The sequence below is a fragment of the Geotrypetes seraphini genome, chromosome 6 (assembly GCF_902459505.1).
Source record: "Geotrypetes seraphini chromosome 6, aGeoSer1.1, whole genome shotgun sequence".
Taxonomy (NCBI): domain Eukaryota; kingdom Metazoa; phylum Chordata; class Amphibia; order Gymnophiona; family Dermophiidae; genus Geotrypetes; species Geotrypetes seraphini.
In genome coordinates, this window is record NC_047089.1 from 64081142 (window position 1) to 64106193 (window position 25052).

General features: G+C 42.0%; 1 protein-coding gene across 3 annotated transcripts in view; it reads right to left on the reverse strand.

Moving 5' to 3' along the window:
- Positions 1 to 335: 335 nt before the first annotated feature.
- Positions 336 to 25052, reverse strand: part of LRCH1 (leucine rich repeats and calponin homology domain containing 1) — a 372824-nt gene continuing 348107 nt past the window's right edge. For all 3 annotated transcript variants that reach the window (XM_033949848.1, XM_033949847.1, XM_033949846.1), the window contains one exon: positions 336 to 2749. In XM_033949848.1, the coding sequence (XP_033805739.1) occupies positions 2636 to 2749 (114 nt within the window). In that variant the 3' untranslated portion in view covers positions 336 to 2635. The remainder of the gene's footprint in view (positions 2750 to 25052) is intronic.

The following is a 25052-nucleotide window of genomic DNA, read 5'->3' on the forward strand; positions in this document are numbered from 1 at the left end:
GACATGATAGAAACCTTCAAGATCCTGAAGGGCATAGAAAAAGTAGACAGGGACAGATTTTTCAAATTAAGGGGCGCCACAAGTACAAGGGGGCACTCGGAGAAATTGAAAGGGGACAGGTTTAGAACAAACGCTAGGAAGTTCTTTTTCACTCAGAGGGTGGTGGATACGTGGAACGCGCTTCCAGAGGCTGTTGTAGACAAGAAAACATTAAATGGTTTCAAAGAAGGTTTGGATAGATTCCTAGAAGAAAAAGGGATTGAGGGGTATAGATAGGTATAGACCATTGCTCAGGAAATGGGCCTGATGGGCCGCCGCGGGAGCGGACCGCTGAGCAGGATGGACCTAGGGTCTGCCTCAGCGGAGGCAACTTCTTATGTTCTTATGTTCTTATGAACCGGTGGGGAGGGGGGGTAGAGGTACCTTCAGGAACAGAAGTTTCCCTGGACTGTGTTTCTATTTCTACAGGACTGGCCCCTTTAAGAAGATGCCTGAGAGTACTGGGCCTCAATGGTAGCAGCCTGATACTACTGGGTAGGAAAAATAATAAAAGCTTTGGGTTAGTGTTATTTTTTTCCGGAATAATGTAGCTCAACTCAAGCTATGGTATTCAATTTACATGCATTTATATGCTTTGCATCTCATTATTATGTAGTCCATGTTAAATTAAACTAATGTGTGTTATGGTATAAAATAAAAAAAATCTTACAACTTTGGCATTGAAGGGAAAGGGAAGGGCAAGAAGATGGGATTTTATATATTGCTTTTCTGTGGTTACAATCAAAGCAGTTTACGGTACATATTATATACAGATACTTATTTTGTACATGGAACAATGGAGGGTTTAACACATGTGAAGGGGCAAATAAATGGTTAAGGGGGATGGATCTTGATATACTGCTTTTTCTGTGTGTGGTTACACAATCAAAGCAGTTTATCTATTTTAGGACAGGTACTTATTTTGTATCTGGGGCAATAGAGTCATAAGGAGCTGCAGTGGGAATTGAACTCACAACCTCAGGGTGCTAAGACAGTTGCTTTAACTACTAGGCCACTAGGTACATCATGGTCTTCCTGCAGGATAGTAACTATCCTCTTACGTCAATCTGAATGCCCAGTTTAGGAAATAGATTACACCAGACTCTGAGACCAGCTAAGTCAACAAAATGGCACCATTCTACCTTTTTTTGGCATGTAGGTTTTCACTGTATAGGAGATAATGTATCATATTCCAAGCTGTGAATTTGTTCATAATGCAGAAGGCTCCTGATTGAACGAACTCTGGAACCCTTTATTCCGATAGCAATAAAACATTGCATTTTGGATCTATACTGATCTATTTATCCCGTCTACTTTCTTGTGCTAGTCTCTTGCCGTTTAGCTGTTTGGTGCTTTTTTTAAACATTTTACTTAAAAAGATACAGTGCAAAATTACATTTCAAGGCATCTTATATTAATTTTTTTTCTGTGTTAAAAGGTTTTTTTTTCTGCATAGTAAAATATGTTTTATGGATCAAAAATACCTTTTCACATTATGTTTTCAAGTTTCAATCTTTGCTTTTCAATAAGTAAAAATGGTGGTATGTAAATACAATTTGAGTTTTACATGTAAATCCTAGACAGCAACAAATTAACTCCCCCCTTTTTACTAAGCCATAGTAGAGGTTACTACCATGGCTCGGAGTGCGAAAAGCTCTGATGCTGCTCTGACGCTCATAGAATCCCTTTGAGTGTCGGAGCATTTAGTGTCCCGAGCTGCGTTAGAAACCTTTACCGTGGTCCAGCGAAAGAGGGTCTAAGTGTTGGAATGCAATATAAAGAAAAATGGAATGCAATGTAGACATTATGGCCCCTTTTACAAAGCCATGGTAGCGATTCCCACATGGTAAATGCAACGCAGCCCATTCAATTCCTATGGGCTGCATCACATTTGCCGTGCTGGTATTCGCTACCACAGCATTGTAAAAGGAGCCCTATATTAATATATGCTCCTTAACCTACAGGAAAAAAAAAGCTAAAAGTTCCTTTTCTAAAAACACTTTTCTCATCACGTTATAAAACAAGATTAATGACCCTAAAATAGGATTTTTAAAAAAATCTAATATTCATATACTACACTGAACCACAATAAAAGCAGTAATAATACAGGATCCTACTTTACATTTTACATCCAAAAGGATGAATAATAGTTCACTAATAAATAATCATAAATAGGTCTGCATATTTTTTTAAAGAGCCATATATAGCCTGAAAAAAAAAACAAAAAAACCCAGCTTCAAAACACTTTGGTATACAAATCAATTTTTGTTTTGTTTACAAAAAAGATCCTGCAGTTGAAAAAAGTATATGACTTACTAGAAAAGAACTATTTTCCAGTACAAGAGCTGGGATCTGGACTGACTGAGAAGCATAATGGGGATGCAGAATTAAAGCTTTGTCATCGCAAACCATGGAGTCCTTTGTGGCCTTATATTTTTTTTAAATTCCACAGCTGGCTCTGGTCTTTGAAGCCCAGGATGCTTCTCCTCGAGGCTTTTCTTTGCTCATGTATAATGCCGAAAGTGCTGAGAAACAGGTAAGTCCAGAAACAATGCTTTATGAGGCAGTTCCTTGATAACTGAAAGCCGAGAGGCGTTCATATCAACAGGGCCTGTTTGACTGAAGTTACATCTAGCAATGCTAGGACAGTTACACTCACTTTCACCAGGCCTTTTTCTTCTAAGATGTGATGTGGTAGACAGAGTTTCTCCTGTCAGGGGACAAAAAATAAGTCAAAATTAGACTGCAAGGCTGCTTGTGAAATCTGAAGACACTTCTCATTTCTGCAGCAATCCCAAAAGGATTCAGCCTGCTGATCTTTCCTTTTCATTCTGCATAAAAGATATTTGGATCAAGTCAGGAGCTATGCAGCTCTGTCCTGCCATGATTCACATCAATGCAAAATGGTTTGCAGACTTCAAGAAGGGAGGGATTGACTAACTAGCAACTAATGTAATTCTACAAATATATAAAAGCTGCATAGGCAACCTGTATAAGAACCCCAATCACAACCTTTCCTGCCCGCCGGCCTGCTGCCTTTCAGATATTGCATTTCATTTTACTTTCCCTTATTCCTCTACCCCACCACCGCTATAGCCACGCAGCTCCTTTTGGCTCCCTTCATCCAATTTCCATCGTAGCTCTCCATGCATTTCTACTGCTTTTTCTACCAGTCCCAGAGGTTTCCATAAGAAGAGGCAGGACTGGCAGAGGAAACAGTAACAGTGCATGAAGAGCCGCTATCTCATGCCTCTTTACTTCTTATTTGCTAGCAAGGGCCTGGCAAAGTGGAAACGGAAGGAAGAGAACCAAAAGAAGCTGCATAACAGTGGTGGGGCAGGGGGAGTGAGGGGGGCAATGCTAGGGATCATGGTTGGGGAGGGGAAAAGAAAAATGGGGCTAGACTGGATGGGAAGGGAGGGGGAAAAAAAGAGAGAAAGAAAACAGAGATAGTGCTAGGTAGGGGTGTCAGACAGCTAATACTGTATGGGAGGGGGAGACAGAAGCAGAGGTAACACTGGATGGGATGAAGTTATCAAGAGACAAAAGAGAAAGGAAATACTGCATGGGGAGACAAAGCTAGAGAGGGGAAATACTGGTTTGGGGAGGAGGGAGAGAGACAGGGGCAATGCTGAATGCCAAGGGGAGAGGGACAGATGGACAGACAAGCAATATTGGATAGCTTGTGTCTAAGCACATGTACAAGGATATACCTCTAGTTATGCTAATATTCGAAAAAAGAAAGTAGATGTACCAATGGGATGATTCTGGGTTAACAATTATAGAATTACCCTCATGGAGTACATATCCCTCATTGGATCAACACTTAACCTTCCATGAACAAATTAGCTCAGTTGTTCAGAAGTTTTTCTACAAATTAAAACTTATTCGCTCGATCACCTCTTTCCTGGACACCCCCTTCTATAAACATTCTCATCCATTCTTTAGTTATTTCACATATTGACTATTGCAACTCATACCAAGTTTCTTTATTTTTGATATACCGTCTATCAAAACAAGTGTCTAAATGGTGTACAATATAATGAGATTAAAAAAGAAATAAAAAAGGAAAATAAAAGAAATATCTTATCAAATAGAGGAGTTCACATTGACGTACATGGAACAAAAGGGAAATAGGGGAGGGGAAGTTTTAAAATATATCGAAGTAAAATTAATAAAAAAGGGAGGTAAATGGAGAATGGTGATACATTAGGGTGGGGATCGCTTCAAGAGAAGTGTTTTGGTGTTTCAAGGCTTCACGAGAATTGAGGGTTTGAGAAGCGAGAACTGGTGCTAAAGAGTATAGGCATCTTTTAAGAGAAAAGCTTTAAGTTTAGCTTTAAATTTTACAAGAGAGTTCTCTAATCGAAGATCTAATGGAAGGGCATTCCACAGAGAGGGGGCGGTGACTGAGAAGATGGATTTGCGGGTGGTATCAAGGGAATTTCTAAGTACCTATCTTACTTATAATTTTAATGCACCAATATATTCATTGTAACTCGTTCTGGGCTCTTTTGGGAGGACGGGCTAAAAAATCAAATAAATAAATAAATAAATAAAACAGTTCGCATATTGATGGTATGGAAAGTAGGTTTTGATTGTTAGTTCGGAGGGCCCTGGATGATGAGTATGGGATCAGTAGTTTATCAATGAACGCTGGTTGGTTAAAGTTTTTTGTTTTAAAGGTGAGAAGTATTTTATAGGTGAGGCGATGAGTGATAGATAGCCAATGTGCTTTACGGAGGAGAGGAGTAACATGGTCAAATCTTTTTGCATGATAAATTAATTTAACAGCAGTATTTTGTAATAGTTGTAAAAAGACAGATTTCTTTCTGGGTTATACCTTGATATAGAGCATCACAGTAGTCTATGGTTGAAATTACAAGAGAGTGAATCAGGATGTTGATAGAGTGGGGGTTAAGAAAATAAGAGATAGAGCGGATGAGCCTAAGCTTATGAAAACATTTCTGCGTAACTGCACTAATTTGTTGATGCAAGGTGAGGTTCTTAATAAAGATGACCCCAAGAAGTTTGATTTTACTGTCCATTTGGATTGGGGAAAAATCAATCTTTTCAGTCACTGCAGCCACACTCTGGAATGCCCTTCCTCTAAACATCAAGTTAGAACCCTTTCTGGAAAAATTCCAATCAAAAGTCAAAACATTCCTCTTCAAAGATGCCTTCAATACCTGACATCCCTTACTCTTTCGAATCAAGGACAACATCCCAGCAATGAATAACAAAAAACTTCCTTAGAAGTGACCCCCCTCCCTTTTGTACTTTCCACTCCTCTCTCCTTCCTTTTTGCTTTAATTTTATCTCAATGTAATTTTTTGCACCCCTGTGTTCTTTCCTTCCAGTCTTCGTTAGTCATCCAATCCCCTCTTTTAATTTAATTTTACCTTTCATTGCTGTATATCATTTTAAGTTGTATATTTTTATACTATATTTATTGTAAACCATTTAGCTAATACTTCATAGACGGTATATAAAATAAACTTGGATTATCAAATCCTGGAGGAACTGACAGTCTCTTATTTTTCATATGTAGACTTGAGTTCTCGTGAACAGAGCATTCTCGAATAACTTTTCCTAGACTGCATATATATCTGAAGTGAACGGATTGATTTAGACCAGGGGTGTCAAATGACGGTCCTTGAGGGCCGCAATCCAGTTGGGTTTTCAGGATGTCCCCCAATGAATATCCATGAGATCTATTAGCATACAATGAAAACAGTGCATGCAAATAGATCTCATGCATATTCATTGGGGAAATCCTGAAAACCCGACTGGATTGAATTCAAGTCTGTAGTAACAGAATGAGCCTATCAAAATTAACTAAGTGCTGAGAGGTACTATCAGTCCCCTTAGCTGGGTTTTCAGCCTAACTGAAATGGTACAAGTCCTAATCTCTTCCTGGTTAATTGTGTAGGATTGATTTTAAGATAAACAGAACAAGGTTGTTAGAAATGTTTATATCATTATTAGAAGGGCAAACATTTCCCCAAGACTGCAAGCATGCATAAATCAGGCAGCTCATTCTTCAAATACCAGTAGCTAAAGATCACAACTTTAGAGGAAGTTCTTGGGGGTTTGAATAAGTATTCAAGATAAAAAGAAAGACATTAATAAAAAAAAATAAAAGTTTACAATAACATAATATATTATTGCTCTCAATGATTTTAAAAAAACAACAACAACCCCAAACCAAACATAAAAGTCAATGTAAAATACTTCAATGAATTTCCATACCCATGCATCAGGGGCCTTTTTGCTAAAATGCATTAAGTAGTAAACACACAAATTAGTGTGTACTGTATGTGTATGAGCATAGTAATTATTGATAATTTGAGTGTTGACCTGTGTCTCATGTTAAGGGGTAGGAACTGGATGGATGTGGGTGAAGAATGGGAGTGCAATCCTTGCAGTTAGCATAGGGTTACCAGACGTCCGAGAAAACCCGGACATGTCCTCGTTTTAGAGGACTGTCTGGGTGCTCGAATGGTAACTATACTATTTATTCCTGCTGTATAGTTGATGAGTCCTATCTACAGTACAGGTATGTAATAGTGATGTAAATAAATAGTAAACATTATTTCTGTTATTGTACTGTACTATATAAATAGGGATGTTATTGAATGAGAGTACCCAGGAAAGGGACTTGGGGGTAATGGTGGACATGACAATGAAGCCGACGGCACAGTGCGCAGCAGCCGCTAAGAAAGCGAATAGAATGCTAGGTATAATCAAGAAGGGTATTACAACCAGGACGAAAGAAGTTATCCTGCCGTTGTATCGAGCGATGGTGCACCCGCATCTGGAATACTGCGTCCAATATTGGTTGCCGTACCTTAAGAAGGATATGGCGATACTCGAGAGGGTTCAGAGGAGAGCGATACGTCTGATAAAAGGGATGGAAAACCTTCCATACACTGAGAGATTGTAGAAACTGGGTCTCTTTTCCCTGGAGAATAGGAGACTTAGAGGGGATAGGATAGAGACTTATAAGATCATGAAGGGTATAGAGAGAGTAGAGAAGGAAAGGTTCTTCAAACTGTCAAATAATAAAAGAACAAGAGGGCATCCGGAAAAGTTGAAAGGGGACAGATTCAAAACAAATGCTAGGAAGTTTTTCTTTACCCAACGTGTGGTGGACACCTGGAATGCGCTTCCAGAGAACGTAATAGGGCAGAGTACGGTACTGGGGTTTAAGAAAGGATTGGACAGTTTCCTGCTGGAAAAGGGGATAGAAGGGTATAAATCAGTGGTCTCAAACTCAAACCCTTTGCAGGGCCACATTCTGGATTTGTAGGTACTTGGAAAGCCTCAGAAAAAAATAGTTAATGTCTTATTAAACAAATGACAATTTTGCATGAGGTAAAAAACTCTTTATTGTTTATAAATCTTTCCTTTTGGCTAAGTCTTAATAATAATATTATAATTTATAGCTAAAGAGACACATGATCAAGAAACTTTCATTTCACTTTTGTGATTATGATAAACATACCGAGGGCCTCAAAATAGTACCTGGTGGGCCACATGTGGCCCCCGGGCCATGAGTTTGAGACCACTGGTATAAATAGAGGATTACTGCACAGGTCCTGGACCTGTTGGGCCGCCGCGTGAGCGGACTGCTGGGCATGATGGACCTCAGGTCTGACCCAGCAGAGGCATTGCTTATGTTCTTATGTTTTATTCTAATAGTGAGTTAGCGTTTTATTATTTCACGGTTCCCTTTTGGTCTTGTATCTGCTCTCCTTTCCCCAAATTAAATTAGAGGAACTTTCATCCGAATATGCACAATTGGTTGGGCTAATTCCACAGATGGGGTATATTGCTATCAAGAAATACTCCCACCTTCTCCTGAAGGAAGAGACCTTGTCACCCAGAGTCACCCAAGTCCAATTGCCACCTCCTGTCTCCACTTCTCTAGAAAGGACACAAGAATTGAAAGCGCCTCCAGAGCAGTACTTTCTAGGCCTTGATTCAGTATAATATTTCCTATCAGGATAAAGGTAACTGGAATATTTCTTATGGGTTCAGAGTAATCAATAGCATAACACACGGAGACTTCTTTCTTCTTTGATGTATTTTGCTTTCCTACTATTCCCACCTGAGTGGAGTAGAACGGTACGTTAGATAAATTGTGAGCCCACCGGGACAGATAGGGAAAATACTTGAGTACCTGATTGTAAAACCGCTTAGATAACCTTGATAGGCGGTATATAAAAATCCTAATAATAATACAAGTGGATCGATTTTTCACTCCGTCAAAAATTACAAAGACTAGTGGACACTTGATGAAGTTACAGGAAAATACTTTTCAAACCAATAGGAGGAAATATTTTTTCACTCAGAGAATAGTTAAGCTCTGGAACGCATTTGCCAGAGTTTGTGGTAAGAGTGGATAGCGTAGCTGGTTTTAATATTTGTGGATTGCTCTATGCCTATAAAGGGTTAAGGTGATTTACAATTACACATGAGCACATTCAAACATGAGGAGTTTACAAAAGAAGCCGTGGCAGCAGATTACAATGCGAGAAGAGAGCATGCAAAACAAGAGCCGAAACATGCAAGGGGAGCTTACAGAGAATACACTACGGCAATCTACAGTCATGTAGAGAACGTGAACTCTCAGGCCTTGAGCATGAGCACATGCTCAAGGCCCAGCACAGGAGGCAGATCTTCGGGCACCGGCAGGACATGCTGGTGCCGGTGCCGGTGTGGAGGCTACACTGAAGTAAGAAGAGGGTTCGGGTGGGTTGGGGGACCTCAGGTCGCGGCGGGGGGGTGCCCGATGGCGGCAGGGGGGGTGCCGGATCGCGGGGGGGAGGGTGCCGGTTAGCAGGGGGGTGGGGGGGGCACTCGCAAATCGAGGCGCGCTTGGTTTCCAAGGCGCCGATTTTGCGAATGTTTTGCTCGACTTGCAAAACACTCGCAAACCACTGTATATGACATTGCGTAAAAATCAAATTCTATTAAACTTGAATTTCAACAGATGTGATAAGGGCAGGTGCTTGAGGCATTCGAACAAACTCAAGTCTATAAAGACCGGCTGCAGCACCTTGATCTCCCTCTTGTGCATTCTGCTTTCTTGCTCCTTCCTCTCTACCTCTTCATACCTATACACCAGGGGTGTCAAAGTCCCTCCTCAAGGGCCGCAACCAGTCAGATTTTCAGGATTTCCCCAATGAATATGCATGAGATCTATTAGCATACAATGAAAGCAGTGCAAGCAAATAGATCTCATGCATATTCATTGAGGAAATCCTGAAAACCCGACTGGATTGAGGCCCTCAAGGAGGGACTTTGACACACCTGCTATACACCCACTATTCAGTAAAATACACACACACACACCATTTAATTAAGACAGGTCACAGGCTCTCTCTGCTCTCAGGCAGGACACAGACATACACAAACAGAAGCAGTTCTAAATCTAATTTATACTCTATATTTGAAAAAGGCTATTTATTCCTATAAAATATACTTTTTATGCACAATCTGGCTTTTGACTCATTTTACTTCTCACTGCCTCTAAGGCCTGAACCCAGGACCCAAAATAGACTAGACAATACAAAAACAGAAAAAAACAAAAGATTACAGTACACACTTAGGTCAATGGCTGGCATACATGTACACCAATAATTGCCATGCTACTTACGCACCTCACAGTAGCCTATAAGTTGTACGTGTTTTTTTGGTGATGTTTATGTTCCAGATATGGGTACCCCCCCCCCCACACACACACACAGGTGCACACTAACCCCTGGATTCCATATATAGCACCCAAATTTGGGTATGCTGCCAAGATGTGTATGCAAATTAATTGGTTAACAAGCTCGTAACCATTCTTTTAGGCTTCTGCAGATGCAAATAACCAATTGATGTAATTGGCATTCATTACATTTTCATGCACATCTAACTGTTCCATAATTTATAATGAAATAACAAAAACTCAAAAAGAGGGAAGAAACCCAAACAGTAGAAAACTAACCTTCCCTAACCCTACAACAAGGGTGAGGGGGAGAGACAATTATACACCACAAAGGAGCTCAAAACAAAAAATTATTATGTGATAAACGGGGAGCCCTGAGTCACACAGCTCGCAGCGGGGTATACACAGCCCCTGATGCGCCAGCTGTCACAACAATGTGCCCATATGAGCATAGACTGTGAAACATCCTCGGGCTCACCCGGCATGTGATTAACTGTGTACTAGTGCACCAACAATTTTTGTGCTAAAAGTGCAAATAAAGATATAATATAAACTGTCTCTGCCTCTCATCCGAGGGTGCAGAAGCAACCAAAATCAGCCATCCAAGTAGGGACAAAAAAAAATAAAAGTTCGAAAAAATACTTAGCTTCTCCGTAGGTCAAAGTTCTAGGCAGCCAAAAGGCTTATCCAAGCATATCCGTCCATATCCCTTGTTGTAGGGTTAGGGAAGACTAGTTTTCTACCATATTTTATAAGGCAGGATGCCTACCCCCAATAGCACATATTCCGAAAGGAGCGTGGCCATGGGAGGGGGATGCTCATATCAGGGACATTCCGTAAAGCTGTGCATAATTATAGAATACTGGGTCTGTGTACCTAACTTGGGAGCCAGCATTTTTACACCAGGCTTCAGCAGGTATTATTCTGGTACCCAAAGTTAAGCACAGAAATTGGTGCTATGTGCTATTCCACAAAAGGCGTGTGCTCTTTATAGACTAGCACTTAACGCCAATATTTTTTCAGCGCCCGAGTACTATTTATAGAATTCTCCCTAAGTTAGGTGGTGACGGGTTAAAAGCACGTGAGGACAAAGGCGCGCTGACAACCGAGCGCAGACAACTGAGCGCAGGGCTTAATCGTGCCAAAGAAAAACCGTATTTTAAAGAGCTCTAACGAGGGTATGGGGGCAACCCCCCCACTCTACTTAATAGGGATCGCGCTGCCTCCCACTGCCATGTTGGAGGGGGCGTGGGGGGTGTAACTCCCCACATTATAATGAAAACTTAACTTTTTCCCTAAAAAACAGGGAAAAAGTAGTTTCCAGTATAATGAGGGGGGTTACAACCCCCCAAACCCCCCACAACGCCAGCACGATCTCTATTCAGTAAAGTGGGGGGGGGGAGGGTTCCCACCAACATCGCCCGTCAGAGCCCTTTAAAATACGTTTTTTCTTTGGCGCGATTAAGTCCTGCGCTCAGTTGTCTGCGCTCGATTGTCTGCGCGCCTTTGTCCTTGCGCGCTTTAGACTATGAACCGATGTAGCCACACTATCCCCCCTCTTTTACTAACACATAGCATGGGTTTTAGCGCCGGCAATGGTGGTAACTACTCCGATACTCATAGAATTCCTATGAGCATTGCAGCAGTTACCGCTGCTGCCGATGTTAAAACCCACGCTACGCATTAGTAAAGGGGATATGTAACACAGTAGCATAGTAAATGACGGCAGATAAAGATCTGAACGGTCCACTAAGTCTGCCAATAAGTTATACCCCTTTAAAAATACATGATTAAATTAACTTGTCCCTTCTTTGGTATTTCTGGGCCACAGACTGTAAAGTCCACCTGGCATTGTCCTAGGTTCCAAATGCCAAAGTTGCTGTCCAAGCTCATTCTAGCCTATCCAACAATCCTGTTTGCAGGATATCTACCATAAAGTCTGGCCAGTAAAATCCTCATGCTCCAAGATACTGGAGTTCCCAGTGATGCCCTCCCCAGCCCATTCTACACCAAATCACCACATACGGGACACAGACCGTGAAAGTCTGTCCAGTACCGGCCTTAGTTCTTTAATTTACATCCTTTATTTTCTAATCAGAGATCCTCTATGTTTATCTGACGCTTTTTTGAATTCCATCACCGTTTTCCTCTCCACCACTTCCCTCAGGAGGGCATTCCAGGCATCTACCACCTTCTCCGTGAAAAAGAATTTGCTAATATTACTCCTAAGTCTTCCTCCCTGTACCCTCAATTTATACCCTCTAGTTTTACCATTTTCCCTTCTCTGGAAAAGATTTGGTTCTATATTAATACCTTGGAAATGTAAAACCCATATAACTTGAATGTCAGTCCCTCATCTAGAATTACATCCATGCTTAATATAAAGAAGAGTGCCTGGCACTTACGTACGTAACTTGACAATTATTGACGCTAATCACATGGCTAGTTTACAGAATTACAACAAACAGGCAAAGTTGAGGACTTAAGTGAATGAAGGTTCTTGCTAATTCAAGATACACTATTATGCTCTCAGAGACCTGTGTTTTTCAAGCACATGAGTGTTTGAAACAAACTTCTACAGGTATATGGTTTCTTTCATCGAGCAATAGTGTTCATATATATGTGCAAAAAATGGTACCACAAGTCCTCATAAAGTGCTACATGCAATAAATAACTAATAAATAAGTGTTAAAATTCTCGCACTTATCTTTTAAGAAGTAACTTGTGACCAAAATTGTTGCTGTATGGCTAAACGCCCTACGGGACCCGTTTCACCACAGAATGGACTTGATCAGGGGTCTTGAAATTATTAGTTACTTTGTAACTCAACTTTTGTTAACATGCGCCATTTTCTCATGTGTTAACAAAAGTTGAGTTACACAATAACTAATAATTTCAAAACCCCTGATGAAGCCCATTCTGTGGTGAAACGGGTCCCGTAGGGCGTTTAGCCATACAGCAACAATTTTGGTCACAAGTTACTTCTTAAAAGATAAGTGCGAGAATTTTAACACTTATTTATTAGTTATTTATTGCATGTAGCACTTTATGAGGACTTGTGGTACCATTTTTTGCACATATATATGAACACTATTGCTCGATGAAAGAAACCATATACCTGTAGAAGTTTGTTTCAAACACTCATGTGCTTGAAAAACACAGGTCTCTGAGAGCATAATAGTGTATCTTGAATTAGCAAGAACCTTCATTCACTTAAGTCCTCAACTTTGCCTGTTTGTTGTAATTTTCCAGAGGACTTAGTCCATTACAGTGATTTTAGTTTACAGAATTGCCTTTTAAGCTCCTTGGGGCCCGGACATGGTGATTCACTCATAGAAATAATGACGTGCTATAATTTTATAATCTGCCCTGATTTGTACTGCGAAAGTCAAACGCACGTCAGTGCAGCATATGCGACATGTCTCTCGTTCCTTGCTTGGGTTGCACATGGGTTATTCCTTCATAGCCAACGAGTCCTACTGTAGAGTCAACAGTGCTAAAACAAACAAAACCATTACAACTCATCTGGGCTACCAGCAAAATCTGAATCAATGGAGCACACATCCAAGGCATCTTTTTTTTACACTCCTGAAAAATATCTGCTGAGCTGTCTTCTGTTCATGCACAATGTACTTGTCATTTGTTTTAGAGGGTACTGACTCACCAGTGCTGGGGGGTTAATTGGCAATAAGTTCAGAGATTCACCAATATTCGGACAGTGGGAAACTGATGATACTTGCTGATTTGGGGGGAAAAAGAAATCAGACCCATATTCACAACAGGGATAAGACAATTCTACATTCTGGGGGGGGGGGGGTGTGTGTGAAGCATTTTGCCCATAACATTTTGTAAGCAGCATGGTTTTTTTGTTGTTGTTAATGTTAAAACCAAATATATAGTGGTTCACTCTAGTTTCACATCAGACATCACATCATGATGCAATCTCCGTTGCCCATGGTGACACAAGAGCAAAAAAAAGGTCCTTTGTCAACTGAAATTAGCTCTATTACTTACAAAATGTTTTAGGCCTGTACGAATTTCAGAGGCACAGCAGTTAGATGGGAAGGGAACAGAGCTAAAACAAGACGGCAAGCACCACATGGAATGGCTTCGATCTTTGCCTGAATCTCGTACAAACTGTTGGTAAACCAGGCAGTATGGAAGAAAGCAAGAACACTGAAGTAGAGAATGTCACGGTGACAAAATTCATCACCGTCCCCGCAGATAACCGCGGGAAATAATCCCATGTTATTTTTTTGGGTCTATTTTAGCCTAAGTCCTTCTACACCAGCATTCTTCAAAGCAAAGCTTGCGGGTCAGTGGTTGTGGCCATTCCTACTCTGATTCTTCCCTCTCTCCTTAAAAAATGACATGAAGAAGGTTTACTGCGGTTATCCATGGGGACGGGAACGGTGATGAATTTTGTCACCGTGTCATTCTCTACACTGAAGCATGCAGAGGCATCTGAACTAGAAAGAGAGTGTATGTATCATCTCCCACATCATTTGGAAAGTCGACACTTTCATTTTAAAAGGCTTGGCTATTAGTTTAGGGATGGAGGCCGGAGCAGCAGGAAAATATGAATGTACCCAGAACAAGCAGAATAATTATCCATGCAGATATGTCAGGCGGTTAGCGCATTCCAGTGGTAGCTTGTACACATTAAGATAAAAAAGAGAATGTAGATAAGGCAAAGGCCTAGGAGGATCCAGGAATGAAAAGAAGGAGTTGATTGTGGGGTTGTATCCCCGTGTGCCAGCAGTGCATCAACAGTCTTTTGAATGTGCCGAATATTCAACTGCAGGATATCAGGCGGAGAGCAGAGGTCAGCCTATCCCCAGGGCAGCCATTAGAACAGAGAGAAAACAGTGCAGAAAATTAAGAAGACACCAACAGAAAGGAAATAAGATAGGCTAGCTCATTTCCCTTAAACATTTCCGTCATGCAAGTGAAATGCCAATTAACTCACAATGAAAGCATTGACTGGCTACCGTCTTATCAATCCAAAACACAGAAATGCCACAAGAAGAACCGAGATTCTATTAGTGCTGCACAGACAAATCCTTGCGCTGGTGAGAACAGTTTCTAAATTTCTTGCCTTGCCCTTTCAAGCCCAGACAAAAGATTTGTGTGACCGTGAAATGAATTATCTAATGCACCTCAGACAGCACGGGCAATAATGAAAGCTCTGTCTATGAGTAAAATGTTTTACTCACATGAATGACTTTTTTCGATTACTGATCAGCCTCTGTGAGAGGAAAAAGTATATGCATTCTACAACATGCGTGCTTTGACCCTAAGGATTCCAGAGGCATTTCCAGGATGGGGTTGGGGTCGGGGTAGACAAGTATGTGCATAGTTTTAAATAATCAATACACCAATTGGTACAGATACTTTTAGATAGGGCAATAATCACATATGGGGCAATTTTATAAGCTTGCACCTAGAGGTACACATATGCATCAAAGGCACCAGTGACTGACAGGTACTTATGCGCTATTCTATAAGGTGGCACTCAACTGCAAAAAGGGCATACATATAGGCAGGGTATGGGCAGCCTATGAGCATATCTCCCAGTTAGGTGCATACTTTTTAGGAACATGCATCATTTAGAGCACTTAAGCACACCCGCTTAAAGGAGGTTTACTTACCAGGAGACAGCGTCACATGACAACGCTGATATCATCTCCACACACTGCCACCTCCCTGATACACTCAAAACACAGTTTTTGATTGGTGCAGTCTTCTGTCAATTAATCCTTCGTGGTTTCTAATAGGTTGTTTTGGGCGAATCAATATACCAACAAGCTCACTGGCTTCATGTAATGGGCCAAGCCCACGCCCGTCTCCTATTAAACCTCCTAGATGCCATTATAGAACTGGCACTAAACATACAGCACTGGGGTACCTAAACTGAGGTGCAAATTTATAGAATTGCCCTGATAGTTTGTCTGATTTTTCCATTTAACCTTGTGAATCAAAACAAAACTTTTCCAAAATTAGCCCATTGTGGAACAACACGTTTAGAAAAAGAAGTTGGATAGCTGGCTAAAAGGCAGAGTTGGACAACTAGCATGGAAATGTAGAAGAGGTCTACTCTAGAGAAACATCAGAGCCTGCAACCTTCCAACCTAGATGCAATACCTGGTCAAATTCTTTTATCTTCTCTCGGTGGTAGCTGTTATCTCTTTTTTTTCCCATTTCAAAATATTTTATTGAGAAAGAAAAGCATATAGTACAGGAACTCTTCAGTACAATACTCAAGAACACAACTCTGAGAAGCATTCCTCCCCATCCCCAACCCCACCCACAAGGCCAGGAATAATAGCATAAGACAGGTGTATGGACACAACAGGTCTAGACAAAACTCAGCAGAGCTCAAGATGGACTCGCCAACCATCATACATATGGGTCCCACAGTGGCAAAAAAAAAAAAAAAAATGATAACTGATAACTGAGAAAGTCGGAAAATAAAGTCCAGACGCGAAGCCTATGGCCAATGGGCGGCCAAGAGAAGTCCACGAGCCGTAAAAATATAGCAAGCTAACTTATGAGCTTACTCAAAAGCACCCCAATAGGAAGATGCAAAAGAGCGCCTCCTCAGATTGGGGAACCCTCAGAATGTTTGTTACTGTGTTGTTATTTGTCTTGCTAGAGACTAGATACAAAATAGCCAGCAAAAACCAAACAACACACAACACCAACATCCCATCCCCCTTCCAAAATTAAACAAAGTCCTGCCTCCACCGTACATAAGGATCCCAAATTTTAGAATAAGATGCAAGTGTATTATGTCTCAAGGCTGTCAGTTTAGACATCAATTGTAAATAATCCAAACGAGAGTATACGGTTTGTAAAGCAGGAATAGTGGGGGAACGCCAGCACAGCTGTTATCTCTTAACACTAACCTGCTATGTTCTATAAGAAGCGCTAAAAATTGTGTATGCAATTTTAGTCACGTACCCAAACTGTGCTTATAACTTCATTGAATAACAACCCAATTCGCAACTGGTATTTTAACAATCTATTATCAGTGCCAATTAGAATTAATAATAGGTTATGTGTGTAAACATAGGTGTAAGTCAAATGGGTGTTTCATGGGCAGATCGGGGCGTTACTTTAAGTTCTTATTCTTGTTATACTGCTTTTTCTAACTGACAGGTCAAAGTAGTTTACAACACTAAGGGCTCCTTTTACTAAGGTACGTTAGCGTTTTTAGTGCATGCACAAGATTAGCTTGCGGTATAGCACGCGCTAGCTGAAAAATTACTGCCTGTTTAAAAGGAGGTGGTAGCAGCTAGCACGTGTGGCATTTTAGTGCTCCCAGATGCTGTCCTTAACTAGTGCTTCCATCATCTTTCCCGGAACCGAGGTCTAGCTGTAGTTTCCTGGGTCACCCCTTGAACCCTTTTTAAAGATGGGCGTGACATTCGCTATTTTCCAGTCCTCCGGTACCTCCCCAGTTTTTAAGGATAGGTTACATATTTGGCGAAGTGGTTCCGCTATTTCGTTCCTGAGCTCTTTGAGCACCCTTGGGTGGATGCCGTCCGGACCCGGTGATTTGTCGCTCTTTAGTCTGTCTATCTGTCGGAGGACATCCTCCTGTCTTACCTCTAGTTGGACCAACTTTTCATCCTGATCCCCATTTATGGTCTCGTCGGGTTCTGGAATATTGGATGTGTCCTCTCTCGTGAAGACCGATGAGAAGAACTTATTTAACCTGTCAGCTATCTCTTTTTCCTCCTTTACCACTCCCTTCTTGTCTCCATCATCCAAAGGTCCCACTTCTTCCCTGGCTGGTTGTTTCCCCTTGACGTACCTGAAGAACGATTTGAAGTTTGTTGCTTCCTCCACCAGTCTCTCCTCATATTCTCTTTTTGCTTTCCTAACCACTCGGTGACATTCTCTTTGGTGTCTTTTATGTTCCTTCTGGTTGTCCTTTGTTGGGTCCTTTTTCCATTTTCTGAATGACGCTTTCTTGTCGCTTATTGCCTTTTTCACTGCAGTTGTTATCCAGACTGGGTTTTTTGTTCGATTCTTTTTGCACCCTTTCCTGAACCTGGGGACATACAGGTTCTGTGCCTCGTGCACTGTGCCTTTGAGTAGGGACCAGGCTTTTTCTACGGTCTCCATCTTCCCTAAGTTGCCGCTGAGTTTCTTTCTCACCATTTTCCTCATGGCATCGTAGTTCCCTTTTCTGAAAATGAATGCTGTCGTTGTGGTTCTTACCACCTTTGATGACCCACTTTCTAGCTTGCATTGGATCATGTTGTGATCGCTGTTTCCTAGTGGCGCTAGTACTACCACCTCCTTTGCGGGTCCCCTTAGCCCGTTGAGGATTAGGTCAAAAGTGGCATCTCCCCATGTTGGTTCTGTGACCAGCTGTTCCATGAAACAGTCCCTCATAGCCTCCAGGAATTTGGTCTCCCTCGTGCAGTTTGAGTGTCCAATACTCCAGTCTATCCCGGGGTAGTTGAAGTCACCCACACTTCCGCTTCTGCATACCTCCCTCAATTCAGCCTCCAGGTCCTGGTCGATTTTTTCCGGTTGTCCAGGTGGGCGATAGTATAGCCCCAATTTGATGTCTGCTGCAGTTCCCCCTTGTAGCTTAACCCATAGTGATTCCAAGCCGTCCGTCCTTACTGTTGTTTCCATCCTGGTTGAAGGAATGGAGTCCTTTATATATATCACTATTCCTCCACCCTTCTTGTGTGTCCTGTCTCTCCTATAGAGTTTGTACCCTGGTATGGCCACATCCCATTTGTTATCATCAGCCCACCATGTTTCTGTGACTCCAATTATATCCAGGTCCTTTTTACTGGCTATGACTTCCAGCTCTCCCATTTTGGCTCTTAGGCTCCTAGCATTAGTATATAGGCAATTTAAGTCCCGGTTGCTTGCCTTCCTCGCTGGTGCTCCTCGTGGTTTGGCGCTCCTGCCGACCCCCTCATGGGTTTCCAGCCCCCGAGTCTTGTTACTTTCATCCCCATCCTGCGGTGTGTCTGTGTCATCCTCAGCCTTTCCCCATGTTTGGAGGCCGCAGAAAGGTAGAAGGAACGGAGTCTGGAGTTGGCAGTTGAAGAGAAGGGCACAGAGAGGAGGGAATTAGCTGAGCAGAGTTCACAGGGAAGGAGGGGTGGGGGAAGAAACACAGAGGGAAATAAGCAAAGAGAGACAGTGAGGGGCAGCTGAGACAGTGCATTTGCAGGTCAATAAGATCTCCCAAACAGGAGTTTATTCAAAGTTAGTGCCAAAGTAGCTCCAGCAAGAAATCTTTTGGCACTAACTTTGGAAGAAGCCTAGCAGGGGAAATGGATACCGTCGATACATTAATCAGAATGTGCCACTGAGAGTGTGTTTGGACAACAGCACTTCAAGATATGATCATATAAAGTACGAGTCATTTTACAAGATAGAATGCGATTCCCAAGGTAGATGGGCACGAGAACCCTGCTCCCACCTGACATCTCTCCCACCCCTCCCCCTCCAGGCAACCAGGAATCTCTCAGCTTCCCTAACCATATCAGCCATATCAGAGATGTGCCATTGCTGGGTAGACCTGTGCCCAAAGTGGGACGATTTGGACCCTCCTGGTTCCACCCGTTTTTCCACCATTGTCATGCTTGGAACTTCTTAAAGAACATTCTAAGTAAGGAGTATCCTCCATATTTCATTCTATCTGTGCAAGTGTGCCAAAGCAGATGTTTTTACACTTATAAATCTTTGCAAAGATGTCAAAAGCTAGTATGCAGTCCCTCTGTTCTCAGAGATTCAGTTAGAGCATACAGATAGATTCATTCAGGTCTCAAATTTTAACTAGTCTAGGGTTCTTGCTCAGTAGCATGTTAACACTTATAACTTGACACTTTGGGAGAAAGGGACTTACCACATGAACACTTGATAAAAGTGTGCCCTTAGTGGTGAAAGCCATGATAATGGCTAGAAGGTGAGACTGCATAAAGTTATGCTTTCTTCTACACTTTTGAGTAGGGAATACTCATCCAGAACATTAAAGGAACATAAAACAATTTTACAAAATCAATATATAATAATAATAATAACAACAGTTTATATACCGCAATACCGTTAAGTTCTATGCGGTTTACAGAAGATTAGTGGGGTACAAGTTGAGTTGACGTAGAAGTTGAGTTAACTTAAGGGATGTGGGAACAATGGGGAGAAAGGGGAAGGAGGGAAGTGGGTCAGCTGTCTAGGTATTTCAGGAATAGGTGAGTTTTGAGGCGTTTCCTGAATACACTGCACTAAAATTATATGAAGAGGGTGAATCTTGAATATCTACATATCTGAAGAACAGCTTGTCTGCCCAGTGAAATGCCTTCAGTGGTCTTTAATTAGTCTCTAGCAGAGAGGTATACATATCACAGAATTATTGCACAGCTGACATTCTCTGCTTACGATTCCTAAAATAGATTAGCAAGGGTAATACAAGCCAGTGCTGAAGGATGCCTAGTGGCCACAATAAATGAACTTGTCCTGGGCATACAACAAGCAACCTCTTTCATCAAATGTTACCACCATTTCCTAAATGGCTTAGAAAAAGTGCAGTTAATATAAAACCCAAATACTGAAACATAAGAACTAATGCACAACATATTACATGCAGTCTGCAAAATTAGTGCATGCAATGTTTCTATCAGCAGTTCTATACATATAGGGCCGAAAAACTGCACATAAAATATAACAGAATGTTTCTTCACAAAATTTCAAGATTCAAACACTAATCAAAACCACCAAAACGACTGACGTAAACTGAAGAAGCAGTTATTTTATCCCTTGTGGGAAGTTCACGTTTTGAGTAAAAAGAATCCTGCAGATACAGAGAAAATGCAACGTAAATATGAAAAATGCATGCTTTTTTCGTAATGCAGTTTCAAGCATATAAGAATGTGTCCTGCAGATTTTTAAAAGAGATTTGTCTTAAGCTTTGTGAAAAAATATCATCCTTTGAGATCTTACTTCTTTGGGACCCACGTACTCAAGGATGGTAAAATCTGGGCTTAGTGTATCCTAATGTGTGACTTTCCTGTGTGCTAAGTCCAGATTTAACAAATTAGTATTTAGGGCTTTTAAAATCAGGAGCATTTACCACCTCCTACGTGCTCCTGAATTAGGTTATCCAGTTAGCATGTGCTAATGAAAATGTGTTAGCTGAATAGTATTTTCATGTCCATTCCTCTCAGTCTCTCAAAACAATAAAAAAAACACAAAAAAACAACATGTGATACTCGCTAACCGAGCACTAGAGCTTCGTGCCCTTTGGTACATGGTCCTTTACTTCTGACTGACTGATTACAGGAACATCAAAATTCACTCATATATCACCTTGGCTTCAGAAATTGCACTGGCTGCCAGGAGCATTTAGAGTACAATACAAGGCTGCAATGATTTGTCATCAATTTTTGTATGGTACAATTCCAGAGTATTTTAAGAGCAAGATGATTACTTATCAGCCTAAGATTGTTGCGTTCTGAAAAATCTGCTTTGTTAAAGGCCAATGTTAATCCGAAGTGTGATCAGGGCTGGATTAATCAATAGGCCCAGTAGGCACGTGCCTAGGGCCTGAAACTGTGAGGGGGGCCCACTGAAGGAGGACGACTCACCTTGCCATTTTTTTAAATCAGCAATGGGCACCCCCCCATCGATGGCAATGCAGCTGGCTCTGTTACAGGAAGGTCTCACGATGACTGCGTCTGCCGGTCCATCCCCTTCCGACGTCACTTGCTCCGAAAGAAGTGGCGTCGGAGGGGGATGGACCGGCAGACGCAGTCATCATGGGACCTTCCTGTAACAGATCCGGCCGCATTGCCATTGATGCAGGTGGGGCGGGGGGTCCATTGCTGTTGATGTGTGGGGGGCCCGTTGCTGTTGATGCGGGTGGAGGCCCATTGTCGTTGATGCGGGGGGGACCCGTTGCTGTCTGCTGTTCTAATTCTGCTTTCGGGCTGCCTTTTGCAAAGGAGCTCAGAGGGCAGAGCCGGCAGCTGCAATGTTTGGAGGGGGAGAGAGAAAGGAGCGTGGAAGGGTTGTGTAGGGAGAGAAAGGGGACAGGGTGGTATGGAAGGGTTGTGAGAAGGATGGTATGGAAGGGTGGTGGAGGAAGAGAAAGGGAGCAGGGTGGTATGGAAGGGTTGTGAGCAGGGTGATATGGAAGGGTTGTGAGAAGGATGGTATGGAAGGGTGGTGGAGGAAGAGAAAGAGGGCAGGGCGGTATGGAAGGGTTGTGAGAAAGATGATATGGAAGGGTGGTGGAGGAAGAGAAAGGGGGCAGGCTGGTATGGAAGGGTTGTGAGAAGGATGATATGGAAGGGTGGTGGAGGGAGAGAAAGGGGCAGATGCTGATGGAATTGGTGTGCAAGGAAAGGGGAGAGAGACATAAGGGGGAAGGATACTAGATGCAATTGCGTTGGAAGGAAGGAAAGAAAGGGGGCAGATGCTTATGGAAGTGGGGGAAGGGAGAAGAGAGAGTGAAATGTCAAACCACGGGGGTGTGGGAGGGGGAAGGGAAGGAGAGGAGAGAGATGCCAGACCATTGGAGGAGGGAAGGGAAGAAGATGGATGCCACACCAATAGGGGGGGGGGGGAAGGGAGAGAGAGATGGAAGGAGAGGCAGACAATTTCTGGAAGAGGCATAGAAAGAGAGCAGATGCCATATGGAAGAGGCAGAGAGAGGGCAGACAGTGGATGGAAGGAAGAGAATGATGAGAAGATGAGGAAAGCAGAAACCAGACAAGAAAGATAGGATAAGGTATTATTGTAGCTGTATTGATAATCGTTTATTAATAGAAAATGGAGATAATATGATACTGTTTATTGAAGTATTTTTAATACATTTTTCAGAGACCATAACTCCTTTCCTCAGGTCAGGACAGGGATACAGTAACAGCAGTATAGTCTACTGATCTGAAGAAAGAGGTTTTAACTTCTGAAAGCTAAGTGAGAAATGTATTAGTCCAATAAAATGATGGAAACTAAATTTTCTTCCCACCATGCCCCATGCCTCCTACCCATATGCAAAATATAAATTGGTGGGCTTCCCAAAGCCCTGCCAGCTGAAGATCTCTTCATCTAGGAAGGAAGGGGGGATTTGTTCAAAGATGTTTGGAGGTTGCATAGAAGAAAAACAGTACACTGGCACTAGTATGGTAATCTTTGTTGTTTGTTTTGAATTTTAAAATAAAATAAAGTGGAAATAAAGAAATAAATAAGAAAATGGGTAACTACATGGGGGCGGGGCATGGTGGGGTGGGGTGGGGGCAGGGGGCCCAGTGTACTTGTGTGCCTAGGGGCCCTCGACAAATTAATCCTGCTCTGAGTGTGATGATGATATTTATATATCTAAATTGTGAATAAGACTTCTAAACTAAGGGACTGATTCTATAAAGGGCACCTAAAGATAGGTACCTAACTTAACCCCCTCCCTCCCTTTTATGAAGCCATGTTAGCATTTTTTATTGCTGGCCACGGCGGTAAAAGCTCCGATGCTCATAGAATTCCTATGAGCGTTGGAACTTTTACCACTGTGGCCAGTGCTGAATAAGCTAACGCAGCTTCATAAAAGAGGGGTTAATTGGAAAAACACCTTAATAGCCTCAATAATTGGGGGGGGGGGAAATCAATTGGGTGATAGGTGCCTATCACATGGCATTTGGCGGCACCTAACACCTAAGTGGGCATTTCTAGGGACAGAGAATGACAGGTGCCGTTATGCGCAGTTCTCTAAAAATTTAGGCACCTGAAATGCAGGCCTTTAAAACCCTCGCCTACATTTCAGGCACCCAGTTTCTATACAGTCGCTGCTAACCGCGATTCTATAAATGGCATCTAAGTGTGACTGGCATGCAACCGGCACCATTTTTCTAGGGGCCGGCTCATTTAGGTGCGGTTTATAGAATCAGCCCCTAAGAGCCTAAGGTGAATATAATTATCCATGTGGACTACTGTTAAGACCTTATTTTAAAACTAACACATGCTATTTTAGTACACGGTTCCATTTTATGCAGTCAGACCCAGTTATTAATAAATGGGCTTAACAGTAAAACAGAAACATGACGGTAGATACAGGCCCATCCAGTCTGGCCATCCACAGCATCCAGTACTGTATCTCCCTAAGAGATCCTATATGCCTGTCTTAATAGTAGATTTAATTTTTCCCTATGCCTGATTGGTTCAATATACTGGGGATGGACCTCTTTGTGGCCATTGGCTCTGATTGGTCTCCCCATAGTTCTTCAATACGTCACAACGCAGCATTGCACCGCTGTGTTCATTAGTAGAGAAAACACACTGAACCATGAGTAAGAGTTGTGCTAACTTTTGTATTGTTAATTCTTTTGGGAGTTTATATACATTTTGAGTTAGTATCATTACTTTTTGCACTTCCAGATTATTTGGTCCGTTAAATTGAGTATATTTTCCTCTGAGGCCCTGAAGCAGTGGCTTAGTGCCACAAAACGATCGTCGGCCAGTGGATTTTATTTTTGGGACTATCACTTGTTTTTTTTTTCACCTCGTTGTTTTCACACTAACAAAAGTTTTTTTCTGCCAGTGATGTTTGGGTGGTAGAGTGTGGGTTCACCTCTCCCGTTATCTGAGGCTTTTTATTTCGTTTGTGAAATCAATTTGGTGCACAGCTGTGTCGGTTGGAGTCTTTAACAGAGTGAAGTTTTTTTATTTTGATTGTTTATCCCTCCATTCCCTATTTGGATTTTTTTGTCTTAATAGTAGCCCACACTGATAATTTCTCCCCTTAGAAGCATATTATGAACATGGGCTAAACTAAACTAAACTAAGCCTTAAGTTTATATACCGCATCATCTCCACGGAGTGGAGCTCGACACGGTTTACAAAGCTTAAAAATACAAGAAGAGAGGGGAGAGAGAGTTTACAAGAGCATATGAAAAGAGGGGAAGTAAACAGGAGAAGAGATGTTATATATTAGAGAAAAGCCAGGTTTTCAGTTGTTTTCGGAACAGTTGGAGGGAGCCCAGGTTCCGCAGCGGGATAGTGAGATCGTTCCAAAGGCCCGTGATTTTGGAGAGGAGGGATCTTCCCAGTTTGCCTGCGTGGAGGATGCCATGTAGAGAGGGGAAGGATAGTTTATGTCTGTGGGCTGATCTGGTGGTGGCAGGCGTTAGGGCGAGGAAGGATAGAGGGATTAGTGGCGGAAGGATGCCATGAATTATCTTGAAGGCCAGGCAGGAGCATTTGAAGTGAATTCTGGAAAGTACTGGGAGCCAGTGAAGATTGGTAAGTAGAGGGGAGACGTGATCAAATT